General features: G+C 38.1%; 1 protein-coding gene across 1 annotated transcript in view; it reads right to left on the reverse strand.

Annotated features, from left to right (window-relative positions):
• Positions 1 to 16,805, reverse strand: part of LOC111569772 (metabotropic glutamate receptor 4-like) — a 254,424-nt gene that overhangs the window by 128,317 nt on the left and 109,302 nt on the right. Inside the window, exon 3 of the mRNA XM_023272120.3 lies at positions 9,304 to 9,520. Coding sequence (XP_023127888.1) covers positions 9,304 to 9,520 — 217 coding nt within the window. The remainder of the gene's footprint in view (positions 1 to 9,303; positions 9,521 to 16,805) is intronic.

Consider the following 16,805-nt stretch of genomic DNA (forward strand, 5'->3'; position numbering starts at 1 on the left):
TGAGTGATGATTATTCAGCCATTCGATTTGCCCAATTAACCAGTGACAAGTAATTGTTTAAACAAATTGCAAAAGGACATATCTGAGGCACTCTGGGGTCATTTGCATGATGTCAAATAATAAATAAAGACATAACCGGCTGACACACCACACGCGGGTGTGAAGTGGAGATTAAAAGGCCATATGGATAGAAGCAGGAACATTCGCTGAGTGTGCTGTGATCTCCTCCCAGGGTGACTGCGGTCATTTAGAATACAGATGTTCACGTCTCCCTGTTGCTCTGGGTGGAGCCATGCTTCCCTCTAATCCAATCACCCAGTCTGCTGTGTGGTTTTTCCCATTGCTATATCTTGCAATTTGCATGTCTATTTGTACTGTCTAATGGTATTCTATATGTTTCTTCATGTCATCTAAGAACAAGCTGTGTTTGCATACCCATAGCCTGATATAGCTATTTCCCCTGTGCAATAAAGCTCCACTGTGCTCACACCATTGCAAAGAGTGGGACATTCTGCATTGCATTATGATGCACACATGCGCTGTACTTGATGTATGGAGGTCATGCCTCCATACATCAACTTGCTGCTATAAGTATTTAGTGATGCACCAAGTATACTACCATTCAAAAGTTTGGGATCACCTAGAAATGTCCTTATTTCTGAAAGAAAATCATATTTTTTTTCATTTAAGATAACATTAAATTAATTAGAAATACAGTCTAGACATTTTTAATGTGGTAAATGACCATATTATGAAAATAATTCTTTATTAACTTGGGCCTAAAAATAGTCCTCAATACCCGTTTTGCATGTTTTTCATTAACATTTGTTGAAAGTACAAAGGAAACTATTTAGCCTTTTATGAGCTGTTTTTAAAGATTTACATGTTATTTAAAACAGACAGACTTGGAAAAATCTATTTATTTCAGACAACGCATACAGTAGCTGGTGTTTTAGTGTTTCCTAAGATACACTTAGAATCTCACCAACCTTATCAATTAAATAGACACCGCTTCTAATGACTCTAAAAATAGTTTAATGAGACTAAAAACATAATTATGCTCCCCTTTCTGCTGCTGAGTTAATATTTTACTTTCTGTTACCAGGAATAACCTCAACCCAGTCTAATATTGTCTGTTCTCTGAGTCTACAAATAAATCACCCAGGAGCAATACAGAGTTGTTTGTGCTAGTTTTTTTTTTCTTGTTCATTTTAAATTAACTGCATGTGCTTATTCATCCCAACTTTGTGGCTAATGCTTGTAATCCTCCTTGTCACGCAGGGATGGCAGTTACTCCATTAGCAGGGTTTCTCATGTTGATGTCAGGCAGGCCATCGGTTTGCAAGGGAATCTTGTTAGGGTTCTTATTGACATTGTGTTTCATTAACTTGATTAATGACATCTATTGGGGCACGCTCCATAGTAATCAACATCTCTGCAGAGAAGGGCTGTCTGTAGTCAAAGATAGGACTCTCCGGACTTCTTCTGCCCACACTTGACTGGTCTCTCTGTCTCCTGTTTGTTTCCTAGAGGCTGTGCTCAGACACAATCTTATATTCATAAATACCAAAGTAGTAAGAAGTAAGAGACCATGAGGAAGACCCCAGATGACCATTATGAACTTTCCATTTCAGAAACTATGTGTGAGTTTCATAAAATAGGTTCCTTGAAATTAAAGAAATAAAGCATCTAGTGTCTGTGTCAGCCAGGCATACATCATTCAAGAGACACCTACCAAATTATTTGGGGACATAACAACCTACTTTGAAGCTTATAGGGTCTATTTATCCTGCTCTTTGCTTTGATTACTTCATTCACTGAACAGAACTATAAGATGCTGCTTGGCAAGAAAAAGTCCTCTAATCTGTAGCACTGAACAGAAAGTCAAGAAAATGTAGGTTCAAAACAAAACAGCATACAAACTAAATTACATATACATTACTGTCAGCAGTATACAATACTGTGAAAAAAGTATTTGCCCCTCCTCAAATTCTTATTTTTTTTTTGCATTTTTTCCCAACTTCAATGTTTAAGACCATCAAACAAATGTACATATCAGACAAAGATAACCAAAGTAAACACAAATGGCAGTTTTTAAATGATGATTTTATTTATTATGGAAAATAACTATTCATAGCCACCTGGCCCTGTGTGAAAAGTAATTGCCTCCTAAACCTAATAACTGGTTGGGCCACCCTCAGCAGTAACAACTGAAATCAGGTGTTTTCTGTAACTGGCAATGAGTCCTTTACATCTCTGTGGAGATATTTTGGCCCATCCTTCTTTGCAGAATTGTTTTAATTCAGCAACACTAGAGGATTTTCGAGTATGAACGGCTTTTTTAGGGTCATGCCACAGCATTTCAATCAGATTCAAGTCCGGACTTTGACTAGGCCACTCCACAACCTTCATTTTGTTTTTTTTGTTTTTTTTTTTTAAAGCCATTCAGAAGTCGACTTGCTGGTGTGTTTTGGATCATTGTCCTGCTGCAGAACCCAAGTGTTCTTCAGCTTGAGGTCACAAACAAATGACCACCATGTTTGACTGGTATGATGATCTTTTTCTGAAATGCTGTGTTACTTGTACGCTAGATGTAACGAGACGCACCTTCCAAAAAGTTCAACTTTCTACCAGAGAACATTCTCCCAAAAGTCGTGGGGATCGTTCAGATGTTTGCTTCTAAAAGTAAGATGAGCCTTTATGTACTTTTTGGTCAGCAGTGTCAGGGTTCCTGCTTGACCCCCCTGTTCTGTCTGTTTCTCTCTTCCTCTTCCCTTCTCTTCCTCCCTCTCTCCCTCCTTCTGTCACTCTCTCTCCCCCTTGGCTCTGTCCCTGTCTCTGTCTGTCTCTGATCCATCCCTCTCTTGTTCCTGGTCCTTCATCCTCTTCTCCCTCGCTTGTCTCCAACTTTCATTCCATCCTGTCTGTCTGTCAGTCTTCCACACAACCTGCCTGTCACTCTCACTTTTCCTCTGTTCCTCCCCCTCTTAACATCGCGCCTCTTCAGCACTCAGCGGCGTATTGGGTACAGCGGTGGAGGGAGCACAGCTGCATCTCATCGCAGCACCAATAAAGCCCAAGTTTACTTTTCACTCCCCCACTGGATCGCAGCATCAGCTACCTCTGTGTTTCCGCCGGTCCATCCTGTCCCTTGCTCGCCTGTCTGCCTACCTCCCGTAACCGCCGTCTTTGGGATTTAAGCTGCCTGCCCAGAGAAGCCACTGCCACCAGCTCTCTCCTGGACTTGTCTGTCTTCACGGACTTTGCCGTGCTGCCCGTGGCCATCCCCTGCCTGCTCCAGCGGGTCTCATCGGACGCCGACCCCAAGCCTGTCTGTCGCTTTCCAAAAAATGTGATTAGTCACAGTCAATTCATGATTTAACAAGGGGGGCAATTACTTTTTCCAGACAGGGTCAGGTAGGGTTGGATAGTTTTTTTCTCTTATAAACATTAAATCATCATTTAAAAACTGCACTTTGTGTTTACTTTGGTTATCTTTGTGTAATACTTAAATTTGTTTGATTGTCTTAAAGTGGGGGAAATACTAAAAAAAATAAGATTTCGAGAAGGGGGCAAATGCTTTTTCATGGCACAGTCGGCACTATACGTTCTGGCTTAACTTGTCAAAGACAGCAGACATTTCATGATTCTTGAAGTTGCCTTTACAAGCAAACTGATTTCTTTTGTTGTCTGTGTATCCTACATCTGCCCTCATATCTTTCCCTTTAGGGTAGGTCACACCCCGGCTCAGTGCATAGGAGATGAGAAGCTGCTCGCCGCAGATACTCCACCAAGAAGAACACATCTCCAGGCACTTTTTGCCAAGGAAGAGAGCTACAAAAGCAGAGATCAAAAAAGCCACCTGGAATTCATATTTACCTTTCATCATCTGTTTTTTTTTTTTTTTTTTTTTTTTTTGTTGTTTTTCCCCACATTGTATTCAGTTATATATGCGGTCTCCCTTCAGGGAGCGAAAGACAACGCTGTGCTGGTGCAGCTCCAAGCAGGTGGCTGCTGGGGTTGGTGCTGTGGGAGCTGACTTAGATAATTTGTCTTTTCAGGTTGGTTTCTTGATGCATTCAGCTCAAAACAATGCTATGTGGCAAAGCAGGAGCATGAGCTCAGCAGTGAATTAAAGGTATATTTACCATTTAATAACATAAAATCTTTCCCCAGTCTTAGGAATTTGCTCCCTAAATAGTGTAAGAGCACACGATACAGAAAATAATTTTGATTAACAGCTCAAACTGAATGTTAATTACATGCCAGAAAAAAATACTTAACCACCAGCATCTCTGTTTTTTCAGAGCAGATTAGTTAGCAGATTCATCAACTCATATCTTAAACAAGCCTGGATGAACTTAGTACAGATAACGTTTTCAATGCAACATTCATTTTATATACTATATAGGCTACAAATAAACTTACAGAATAAACTGAATAACCTAATGCTACTGAATTAAACTGCCTCCTGTACCAAATATCTGGTTGAGAAAAAATAATGAGAATCAAATATTTACTGTTAAATAGTATTAAAATAATACTTAAAATTTGTACATGCAAGTTACAAAGAAATGTTTAATATATGCTTAATAGTATTAAAATAATACTTAAAATTTGTCCATGAAAGACAAAAACAGTAATCCAAACACCGAAAATATAAAGACTGCAGATTAGGGTTAAAGATAATGACAGTTTTCCTTAAACTACAGTATAATTATTACTACATTACTTTGTTGATATGTGGATTCATTTTAAGGTTTATAAATAGAAAACAAATGCTCATTGCATTCCCCTAAAGGCTAGTTTAATGGCAATGAATTAGTTTAATCATTTATCAGCTTTTGTGGAAGACTTGATTGATAAAATGCTACAATCATGTTTTTCTGATATAGATAACTGTAGTCTATTCTGCAAAACATTGATATTAAATGACTGACTAAATGTAAAATGGGATGACATTATTGTTCATTTAAACACATTAAAGATTTTGTACTATGTTCGGGCACTGTTTGTTCCTTTTCTGTTGGTTATGTGCTTAAAGCTGAGTTTAGAGTTCCATGATTTGGGAATTGGACAATAACAGTTCCAGTGTGTCCACATTTCACGTGAATGATAAGTTAGATTTATTATATATTATCTTTGATGGCACCGAATATGGCCTCTTGTGAGTTCTTGAATCTAACCCAATTTGTTGCAATAAAATAACATCACCTCAACATAGTTAGTATATTCTACTGACATCTGGACACTATTTCTCTATAAACATTCACAATTTACTGACATGCACTTCCTTATTGTCCAGCTGACATGAAATTGCTATTATGTTTTGAAGCATTTGTTTTAGTTTTTTCTCTTTTTTCCCACCCCTCTGCTGCACCTGACTTGTGCCAAAGAGTTTAAAAGTTCAGCGAGTGACAAACATAGTTGATGAGCAACTACAGCCAAATTAGTCTCATTCCATCCAGGCACAATGCAAGCCAGAGACATGACCAGGGCATCTTAAAAGTCGCGTCCTTTTAATTACTCTTGCACTTAGTCAACCAAAACACTCAAGTACTTTGGGAACTGATTCTATACAGTAATTTGTGGGGGAAGGGCTTAGTGCAAAGAGAGGAGGGTCCAAAGACTCGTACAGTACACAACATTTAATAACGGGGGGTGAAACTGTGTCTCTCAAAAGCAGCCACCTTGTTTCTCCACCACAAAATGGGTATTTTGACTCCATATTGATTGTGTAAACGGAGTGAAGTCAAATGTTTTGGGGTTACAGGGCTCAACCTTTGTGACATAGAATCAAATTTTCAGTAAAGACATAATATTACTGTTAATTAAATGGTTTGATGATATGCAAATGTATACGCCTTAACAACAGCCTTTTTCTCACTCTAGATGACATGAAATCTCTGAGTAAATTCAGAAACTCAGGCCTGATAGACTGTCTTAGTTATTATGACAGCACACATCCAGAAGATAGAGAGCCACATGAATATCTCATCAGAATTGGTTTGGTTTTCATCAGCTCCTCAGAAAACTGCGAGATGCTCAACCAATATAGCAGTTTAATTTGGCTCGGGTGCTGTTTGTGGTGGTCTTTGCTTTGCTTGTCTGAGCATGTTTACAGATGTCTGCTGGCAGTTTTATACTGGTGGATCGGTGATGAGACCCAAGGAGCCCAAACATAACAGACAACATTCAGGCCAGAAAGCCAAAACAACGCATTGAAATAGACACACAACACACTGCTGCAATGGATATAGAAATGTGCAATTTTCAGTCATGCTTCTTTCCCACTCTGCATTTGTAAGTTTTAAGTTTCTTTTACATAATAGAATTAGAAATATTTTATTTGTTTTATTTTATAAATAACTCATTCGATGGGCTGCACAGTGGTGTAGTGGTTAGCACTTTCGCCTTGCAGCGAGAAGATCCCTGGTTCACGTCCCGGCTTTCCCGGGATCTTTCTGCATGGAGTTTGCATGTTCTCCCTGTGCATGCGTGGGTTTTCTCCGGGTACTCCGGCTTCCTCCCACAGTCCAAAAATATGCTGAGGTTAATTGATCATTCTAAATTGCCCGTAGGTGTGAATGTGAGAGTGATTGTTTGTCTTTGTATGTGGCCCTGTGACAGACTGGTGACCTGTCTAGGGTGTCCCCTGCCTTCACCTGAGTCAGCTGGGATAGGCTCCAGCCCCCGGCCCCGCAACCCTAGTGAGGATTAAGCGGTGTATAGATAATGGATGGAACTCATTCGACTCAACTGACAGAAACAAAATGTTCCAAATTCTACTGGCATATGGAATCCATCCACCTATTCTTGAAGCAATAAAAGTTATGTATGTCAACACTTCTGCAGTCAAGGGCAACACAGATCACTTCTCCATAGACACCGGAGTGTTTCAAGGAGACCCTCTAGTGCCTTTCCTCTTCATCATCTGCTTAGACTATGCACCAAAGAATGCAATCTTGCCCTCCGATGGTCTGACCCTAAAGTGTCGTCAAAATAGAAGACAGTCTGAAGAAGTCCTCCCAGAACTTACAATTCACAGATGATATTGCCCTCCTGGAAAACACCCTCAGTGAACCAGAAGACCTTCTGCATCGGGTAGAGTGAGAAACAAGACAGATCAGACTTTTCCTGAATGCTGGAAAGACGAAGTTCATGCACCTTAACCCAACATCTTGGGAGACATTGCATGCACTAGATGGACCAGAAATCAAAAAAGTTGATGATTTCCTATATCTTGGAGGCTACACGACACAGCGCATGATATAGAAACAACATTTGGTAAAGCTTGGGGAGCATTGCACTCTCTGTCAAAGATATGGACATCTCTTATTAAAAGGGCAACCAAAAAGAGAGTATTCAAGGCTTCAGTGGGATCCATTTTGGCTTTATGGACTCTGACTCCTCGTCACTAATGAAGACACCCTCAAAAAGAATTGATGGAACTTTTACCAGAATGTTTCAGACGGTACAAAACATCTCCTGGAAATCACACTTCACCAGCAAATCACTATATGGCTTTACTATTAGAAGGGCTGGCAGGCCAAGCACAACATGAAGGAAGGTGCTAGAAGAAGACACGGGTCTGTAAGGCAAAGATCTTTTGACTGCAATGTTGGACAGAGGAAGCTGGTGGAAGAACTTTATTCATGTAATCGATTCTGTCAGATGCAATTGACCGACTTGACTGATTTTTTAACTTCTACAGTTGCATTTTTGTTTAATTCTGATATTGTGGTATATTTTCTGTATTTTGTCTTATGTTATATGCTTATAAATTCCTGCATTTGTATTTTTATTTCCTTATTAAATAATATTTGAATAGATAAAATATAATATATATTTGAGAAGATGAAGATGAAGATGGAGGACTGCAGCTGGAGCTGATGCATTGCCTTCACTGCACAGCCAGAGTAGACCAGCCGTCATATTTTTTCAAGTTCCATATACAATCTTTTTATCACACTAGAAAATAATCTTTGCTATGTTCTGTATTTTTTTTTTACCCTTAGATGCTCCAGTGATTGGACCCTAAACTCTCCCATAAGTGGTTAAAAAAAAAATGCCCCATATAAGAATCAGTGTGTTTTTATGGCATTTTTGTCATTTTGGTGAAGAATAATCATTTGTATTATTGTTTCTATTATATTTTGGTCTACACAAGAATTATTTCATTTTGAAATATGTTTTTCACTTCATAACAGATTTTGAACATTTAGATAATTGAAAAAGAAGAATATTACATAGAACAGCAATAGAAGAATGTCAACATCCATTTTGTTGACATTTTTCCACTCTTTTCCTCCAGCTCTTGCTGCTCTCCATCCCTCCAAGTTTGTACACTTCATCACCTCTTCTATGACATTATCAGTGATAAAGAGCTTGGGGTAGTAATAAAAAAATTACAATTTCTTAAAAATGATAAAAGGTAACTTAAAAATTTCAATGGATTTATTTTAAAAACACGTTTTTTGAGGAATAGCTGGAAAATGAAATGATAACAACTTTTCATTACAAAGACATTGCAAGAAGGCGACCTCACTTTTTGACACATTTATACATCTAAGGGTTAGAGAGTAGTTTGATTTTTCTACAATAAAATCAATAATTAGACACTTGTTCCACCCAAAAAAATCTGTGAAATCAAGTATAAATAAAACATGCAATTCTGTCTGGTAATGAAAGGAGAGTTGCATTTGTAACTATAAATTCTGAAGGATTTTTAGATGTTATATCTACATTTAAAAACATTTCAAAATAGCTACAACACAGTGAGATAGTGGAAGAGGGAGAGGATTGTGGCAGCAACAATCTGACAAAAAATGTGAAAGTAGAAAGAGTATCAAAGGTCACAAGCAGGAGAGCAGTGTAGTGTGTCAAGGCTTGGATGCATTTTTTCTCATTTGAGGGTGGTTTTCTGAAGCTAAAACCACAGTATAGTGCTCTTTAAAGTGGTGCAAGGGTGTATTGTTGGGTGTTAATGCTCAGCGGCTTCAGCAAACCTTTCATATGACACACATCAATTCTATAGTGTAAGTCTTGTATAACTAAAAGGAGCTTCAAAAACCATTGAGATCATAACCAAATGTGTAGCTGTAACAAAACAGACATTCTGTGAGTCAACCCTCTGGATGTTTGCATGATCTTGGAAGAGATTTAACATTTGACATCACTAATTGATTTTTGCTTGCAGGTCTCGGAGCTTCACCTTTCTAAAATACAGCAAGTTTGCACAGCTGTCTTCCCACGCCTCGCTCTAGACAGGCAGCAGTGATACATGAGGCCCAGTGTACTCACCATCCTCCCGAGACTTCTGAATGAAAGCATCAACACCGCTCTCGCCGTAGTTCCCCTCTGAGGCCACTGTGGACACATAGTTCCAGCGCATGGCCTTGACAATGTCCACCATGGCCTGGGCCTGGTAGGTGTCTGGAGGCACCACGCGGGAGAAGAAGTCGTAGCGGGTGTTGTCACTGAGCTCTGGAGCTGTGGAGGCGTAGCTCACCTGGGGTATCTGCACACAGAGAAACATCGATAATATTATGAGCTTGGAGTAGCTCATGGTGAAAACAGTTGTGGGACGAGAGTGAAGAATATGGGGCCAAGGCAATGCAGGTTTATTTGTTCTGCACTTTTCAACAACCAGGGAATTCAAAGTGCTTTACATAAGACATAAAAGGCATTAAGGAAAGATATAAAAGAGACACAATGCTATAGAAACAGACACAAATAGGATAAAAAAAAAACTGGCAATAAAAACAGAATGAAATAGAATAAGACAGTTTAAACAGAGGAATAAAAATTGCATTGAAGCCACAGTGCAGTTCGAAATATGGATAAATTACCCCAAATTTACTTTCATTGAAATTTTTTTTTCTTAGTTTTTCTTACAAGTGTGTGTCAGATATGCAGTTCATGCAGACTGAATGCTGCCTCTCCATTTTTAGTTTGCACTAAGGGACAGTAAGCAGACCTGCAGAAGATCAGAAATATATTTTGGCACTAAACCATACAGTGTTTTGTAAACCAACAGCCAAATTTGAAAGTTGTTTATGTGACAGAAAGCCACTGCAAAAAAATGTGAGAACTGGAGTGATGTGATCCACTTTCCTGGTCTCAGTGACGCAGTGTTCTGAATAAATTGCAGCATCTGCGACCTGTAAAGACAAGGAGCTACTAAAGATAAATGTAAGTTTTCTAAATCCTGCTGAGGCTAAAGTCCTTTAATTCTTGTTTTAATGTTAGGATGATAAATGATTGATTTTGTTCTTGTTGTAGCCCTGTACTGCAGTGCATTTTTTTTGGAATATTTTTATTTGCTTTACATCAATATAACCCTTATATCCCAAGTTTTAATAATATATATTGACTTATGTCTTCACTACTACAATAAATTGCTTAAAAGTGCAATAAACCTAAAAAAAAGAAAGAAAATAGTTTTGTTTTTTCACATATATTTTAAAATACAGAAATTGCATAGCTGTATCTCTCAAATTTGTAAATGTAAAAAAGTTGCACAATATCCTGTGGTCTCGTTTACAAAGATTTTTGTTATGTGTGTTTTATTGTGTATTTTTTTACAAACCCATCTCTGCAACGGAAAAGCGGTCTGAGACCTGGTGAATGTGTAAAATGTTCATGTAATTCCCTAGATTTTATGTGCAAAAACAATGATTTATCTATCTGATCTGGTTTCAATCTACCGCCAATCAAAAGTGAATATGCAATCATAGCACCAGCGCTACGATGGGCTCTATAGGGTTATTGTGGCTATTAAAATGTAGATCTCAGTGAACAACCAAACCAAGATTTCATGTCTATCTTTAAACTCCCTATAAACTTATCAATGTGGATTAAAGTTGCATATTTATAATTTTTTTCGATAAAAAAAATAATCCATTCCAGCTCCTGAAATGTCCTCTTTCCCTGCTAATTACAGCTTGAGCACACCAGCTCGCCTAAAACTCAACAAAACTATTTCACTCTACACAATAGCAAGTTGCAATACTGGAATAATTTAGTCACACGTTTTCCAACCAGAAACTGATTTGGAAGAATAATGATACTGGAAGCCCTGCTGTGGTTGGTTCCTTACATTTGCTCTGGGTTTCTGAGAGAGTCCTCATTACACTGCAGATTCAGGTAGGAAATGCTTAGTTTGCTCATGACATAGCATATTAAAAACACCATATGGACACCTTAACAGGGTAAAAACTTGAATTTCACCCATGGAGGTCTGTCACAATGGCAGGCGAATGTGGAAGGTGACTTGTTCTTCTTTGGCTCCAAAAAAATAATTATCTCCATTTATTTGTTGACGTGAAAAAAGCAGGAGTGATGAGCAGACTTTCTGGGAGTGATTTGAGCCAGCAAACTTCCTTCCTTTTCAGACTGAAAACAGAGCTAGTGATCTAGCGAACCCCTGCTGAGCCTTTTCTAATACCCAGCATCAGTCCTCCCTTATGTGACAGCAGGCTGTCCATTTCACAAGCTCAGATTATGAGCATGTCACACATATAAGCAGGAGTCACTTATTTAACATAAACAAGCCTAAATGACTTTCAGCATCTTATCAAAGCATCGTTTTTGAACTACAGAAAATATTGGCGTGGTTGCAACATCTTACATTTATAAACAGGATTTATGATAGTTTTTTTTACATTTTCAGAGTTCACTGCTGTAGCTTTTGGTTACTGAAGGTTTACAGTGAAATATCACTTAAATGTCAAATATTCAAAATCAAAAATGATTTCTGAGATGAATAGTTAAACATTCCCTCCTAATAACAATCAAACACACATACTTCAGAAAGACTATATTGAAAATACAGACTCCAAAGTGCTAGTGGAACTTTAAGAGCTGTGTACTACCATTCAAAAGTTTGGGGTCGCCCAGGCAATTTCATGTTTTCCATGAAAACTCAGACTTTCATTCATGTGCTAACATCATTGCACAAGGGTTTTCTAATCATCAATTAGCCTTTCAACATGATTAGCTAACACAATGTAGCATTAGAACACAGGAGTGATGGTTGCTGGAAATGTTCCTCTGTACCTCTATGGAGATATTCCATTAAAATCAGCTGCTTCCAGTTAGAATAGTCATTTACCACATAAACAATGTCTAGACTGTATTTCTGATTGACAATGTTATCTTCATTGAAAAAAACTGCCTTTCTTTCAAAAATAAGGACATTTCTAAGTGACCCCAAATTTTTGAACGGTAGAATAGTAAGTCTAAATGTTTAGTAAATAATTTGACATAGGAGTAAATACTCTTTGTTTAACTTAGAAGTAATGTAACTACTGCAGAGATACTGTGTAGTGGCAGGTTTCTGCTGCACCCACTGCTGAAGATTTTACTGATTTGTGTGCTGAAGAGAGAAAAAAACATTACATAAGAAACTTAAATAGGGAAATAAATAGGTCAGCTAAGGCACGGAGCCTTTCTTGAGTGACCATAATTACATGTGAGCTTTTCTCATAGTTGTGTGTCCACACAGGAGACTGTTTTCAGACTGCACCGTGTCAGTTTTTGTAATAGGTAAACTGTATTCGTGCAAATGGATTTTTTTCATCCCCATGGCACACAGTGAACAAAACAGGCAGAAGGCAGGGGTGTTTCCTTGTAATGATACACAGTGTGCCTTTTGATGAGGATCTGTTGTCATGTTTTTGTGTCCCTGAACAAAATGAGGAGAAGGTACACTCACGAAACATGATCCTAATGAAAACAGCCCTGTTTTCCCTCTAGATGCGTCTTTGCCACATGCAGCATTTCATTATCACAGACAGCAGACCCCAAGGCTGGGACACACACAAAAACAGATAACCCTCAATATTAAACATCTGACTTAATGGCAACGTCCGCTCACCGAGATGAACACCAGCGTGGCCCACCTCACTTACTTGGGTAAAAGTACATCAATGAAAAACAGAACTGGACTATCCATCTTCTCTGGCCATTGGCCACAGATTGGCTATGAAACAATGAATACAAGAAGAGAACAGAGACTAGAAAAAAAGGAAAAACTTGTTGAGAGTTGGGTTTTTAGAAGGGATCTAATAAATGATAAGTGAGACTAATGACTGTGCATAAACAGTCATTTTCTAAGTGTCTTAGCTGTTACATGCTGTTCCAGAGGCTGCTTTGGGCGGCAAGAATATCAAGGCTCCCCTCGAATCATTAAAATGGTTTAACATTGCTGATAGAGGTCACTATGCAGCAATGAGTCATTGTGTATAAATGCCAAAGAGGCCAAGCAATAGACTATTTAAAGGTGTTGAAGTGTGTTATAGACAAAAAGAATAGTACTCAGTAGTTGAAATTCAGTTAAAAATTGAAAGGTACATGTCTACTCGATATAAACCATTTGGGGTAAAACAGTTCAACAGGATGATATGAATCCTTGAATCTATCACAATCTAAAACAGCTTCTATTCAAATAAAATGGCAAGACCAGAGAGAAGAGTGAATTTATTTTAATTCTAGTATTTTATAATGATCACATCTGCATACAGCATAACAAGGACAGGCCATGGCCACTAAAATAAGGTTAATGCTTGGTGTTTTAATTCTCTGACTGCCTGAATTGTAAGCTTATCAGTATGTTTAGGTTATCTGCTATTCAGCTGGTATTCCTTTTTTCACTTTGCATGATCTGTTTCTGTATGCCCACATTTCAGGATGGATTGAATCTGACACTGTGTTCTAATTCCATACTAAAAAAAGTGACAAAATGAAGTATGGTTAAAGCTGACAGTATCTACAAAAATTATCAATATTTGAGCTATGGATGAATCCTATTCTCCCACAATGCAGTGCACAAAGAAAATGGAGTCACTGCTGACAGGTAGAAAAAGTAAACAAATTATGGCTAGACGTGAAGCAAAGAAGTAAGCATTAGATTTTACAAAAAAAAATGTGTGCTGTCTTGACATTCTGCTCATAGGTGTATTTACTTCACCAAGGAATGCTGGAATTAGTCTGTCTATCTGTTAGCAACATTACTCAAAAACGGACTAATGGATTTGGATGAAATCCATTAGTCAGGGAAGGTCAGAAATGACACAAGGACCGCCTAATTAGATTTTGACATTGATGCGGCTTATAGTCTGGATCCACATATTTGTTAAAAATTTCTGTATCATTGCCAGATAACGGCACGGCGTCACTGTAACTATGACAACAAGTGAACACTATGTCAGCTGCCTGCTGACGATCACATGATTGCGATCCTACTATAAATCCACCACTGTGGACTTATCTGTCGGAAATCATACGACGACTGAGCAGCCTTGGCAGAGTACTGCACTCTCTGAGTGCTTTTGTTGTTATATACTTAGTATGTAAAGGTAAAGCGTGTTTATATTGTTGTACACAAACAGATAACATGTATAATATGACAATTATTATGTAATACATACTGTATGGCATTATTGGAAGCATCCAAGACACTGTATTCATTGTTTGTGTAGAATCCATTTGATGCACAATCTGAAGTGAAATGAGCTGGTTTCTTTTGAGCTTTAATATAAAAAAAAAAAAAAAAAAAAAACAAAGAGGGGAAAAAAAGACATTCTTCAATATTCGGTACATGGGGTTTGTCTGTGGTATTTTCAGCCCCGTGTAGGAGAACCTTATCCATGCTCACCCAAGCTACCCCATCTTTGTTTGAAATGTATTCATGAAGACAGGTTAGAGGCCATAGTTGCTGAGATACTTCACTCTAGTACCAGAACCTTAAGATGATCCCCTGAGCAAGCTGCAGCAAGGGAAAACATGAAATAATGATATGGAATGTATAATAATGGAACAGAGCGTATTCGTCGGCTGGAATTTTTAAAAGCTCACCTAATCAACCATAACATATGACTGATAGAGGTTACTTTAGGGGACAAAACAAGACAGTAAGTGGTTGTTTGGCTGAAAGGCTCTGAGAGAAAGTAATTTGCTGTGTATCGGTGTTGGTGGCATTTCTAACAAGTTCTACAACCATTACCATAAGTCCTTTAAATATTTTCTATAAAAATGTTTTATTCAGTGAAATTAACCCCACGTGTCCCTGTAATTGAGGTTATTATGTTATAGTGTTATTGTAATTTAAAAATAAATGACTCTACAAATTAAAATCATGTTTCATTTGTTTTCTTCTTCATCCTGTTGTCCCTTTTGTTGTCTTCTCCCAGGATAGATCCCTCACAGAGACAGACAGACATATTAAATAGGACTACGAGCCCTGCAAAAGAGCCATATGTGGCCTGCACTGCAGCAAAAGATCAAGGGTTTGTTCAAATTATATTGACAGAAACCATCCAAGGTTGCCTCCTGAATATGGGATCACTCATAAGTATGCACAGTGTGACGCATGGATTAAGATCTAAAGCATCTCATTATTTACCTTGCATCTGAAATGAACAAAAGTGAATGAAGATCTTTCTATGGAAAACTGTGAAAAAATCTGTTCCTCTGTCTGGCAAGTGACGTTATTCAGCTGTGATGTGCATTGTGGCAGAGCTGTTTAATTGTTGTGACTATTAGCAGGTACAGTCAGCAGTTGGTAATGGCAGATTTCTGTTACACCATGTCAGTGTGACATCTGTTAGCTGCTGTTGAGGTGAAAAGTTGTTTTTTGCCAACAAAGACATGTAAATTTTTCATTTTGATGGGAATACTTCATGACCTGACTTTGTGCTGGTTGCACTTAGTACCTGGGTTTGTGAATGCAGTGGGGGAAAAGTTATGAATGTGATGGAATTCGATGGTAATGTATTCAGTGTGATTCACATCACAGGCACATGTGTTGTTATGGCTATGAAAAGAACCTCTTCCTGCAGCTCCAGTCTGCGCTTGCTATTGAGGTCTTCGGTGTAAAATGAGTACAACATAACATAACGATCTATTACTTGAATTTGTGAGGCAAGGTCAGACATTTAGCTGTAGAATTTTATGCTTTAGTTCCATCCATCTGGATCATCTCCACAAACTGGCAATATACTCATTTAAATTTTACCAATTGATATCAAGATATTTAGTGGCATCATTTTCAAATATCCTTTCCTAGTGACTTGCCTATAACTCATAACTTGGCATAGAAATATGGTGTTGCCTCCCTTTATGTTTTACAGCATCATTTAGGACCTTTTAGGGACTTTCTGGCGTCACATCTTTCTCAAATGTTTGCTTTGTTGAGCATCCTGTAGAGATGAGGAGCAACTTAATGATGATAATGTTGAGACCTGTGGTGTAGTTGCAGTATTTTTCTGTGCAAATGATGCTGGCATGCAAAATAGCTGACTATATTTGCATCTGTAATTCAGACACCTGACAGATCCTTGCAACCTGAAGTGCGGCTGAAATGCAGAGCATCTGCTTCAGTTAAGCTGCATATGGAAAACATGGATGGGTAAACATAGTTTATCCTTACTACTTGGCAATCTCATGGCACCACTGGAGAACACTGACTTTCAACATGGCATGAGCTCATTCTTCCTGACTTATGATAGTGGAAATATAACAAATCACAAAGCAATAACTATATCTCAGTTTAATTAGTCAGAAATAAGCAGTTCTAGGATTATGTATCAGAGCGAATCCTATGTACAGCTTAAAAACACATTGAAAAGAAATAAAACATTTACATTGTAATTACAGCTGTAATAATTAATGGACTAACTGATTAGTCAGTCAACTGAAAATCATTCTGCAACATTTCTGATCATCTGTTTAAGATATGCTATGGAGTTCCTGCTCTGTCAGCCCTCTTTTTCTGAGTTTTGTTCATCTCATTCCTACACTCA

This window comes from Amphiprion ocellaris, chromosome 5 (assembly GCF_022539595.1).
Source record: "Amphiprion ocellaris isolate individual 3 ecotype Okinawa chromosome 5, ASM2253959v1, whole genome shotgun sequence".
Taxonomy (NCBI): domain Eukaryota; kingdom Metazoa; phylum Chordata; class Actinopteri; family Pomacentridae; genus Amphiprion; species Amphiprion ocellaris.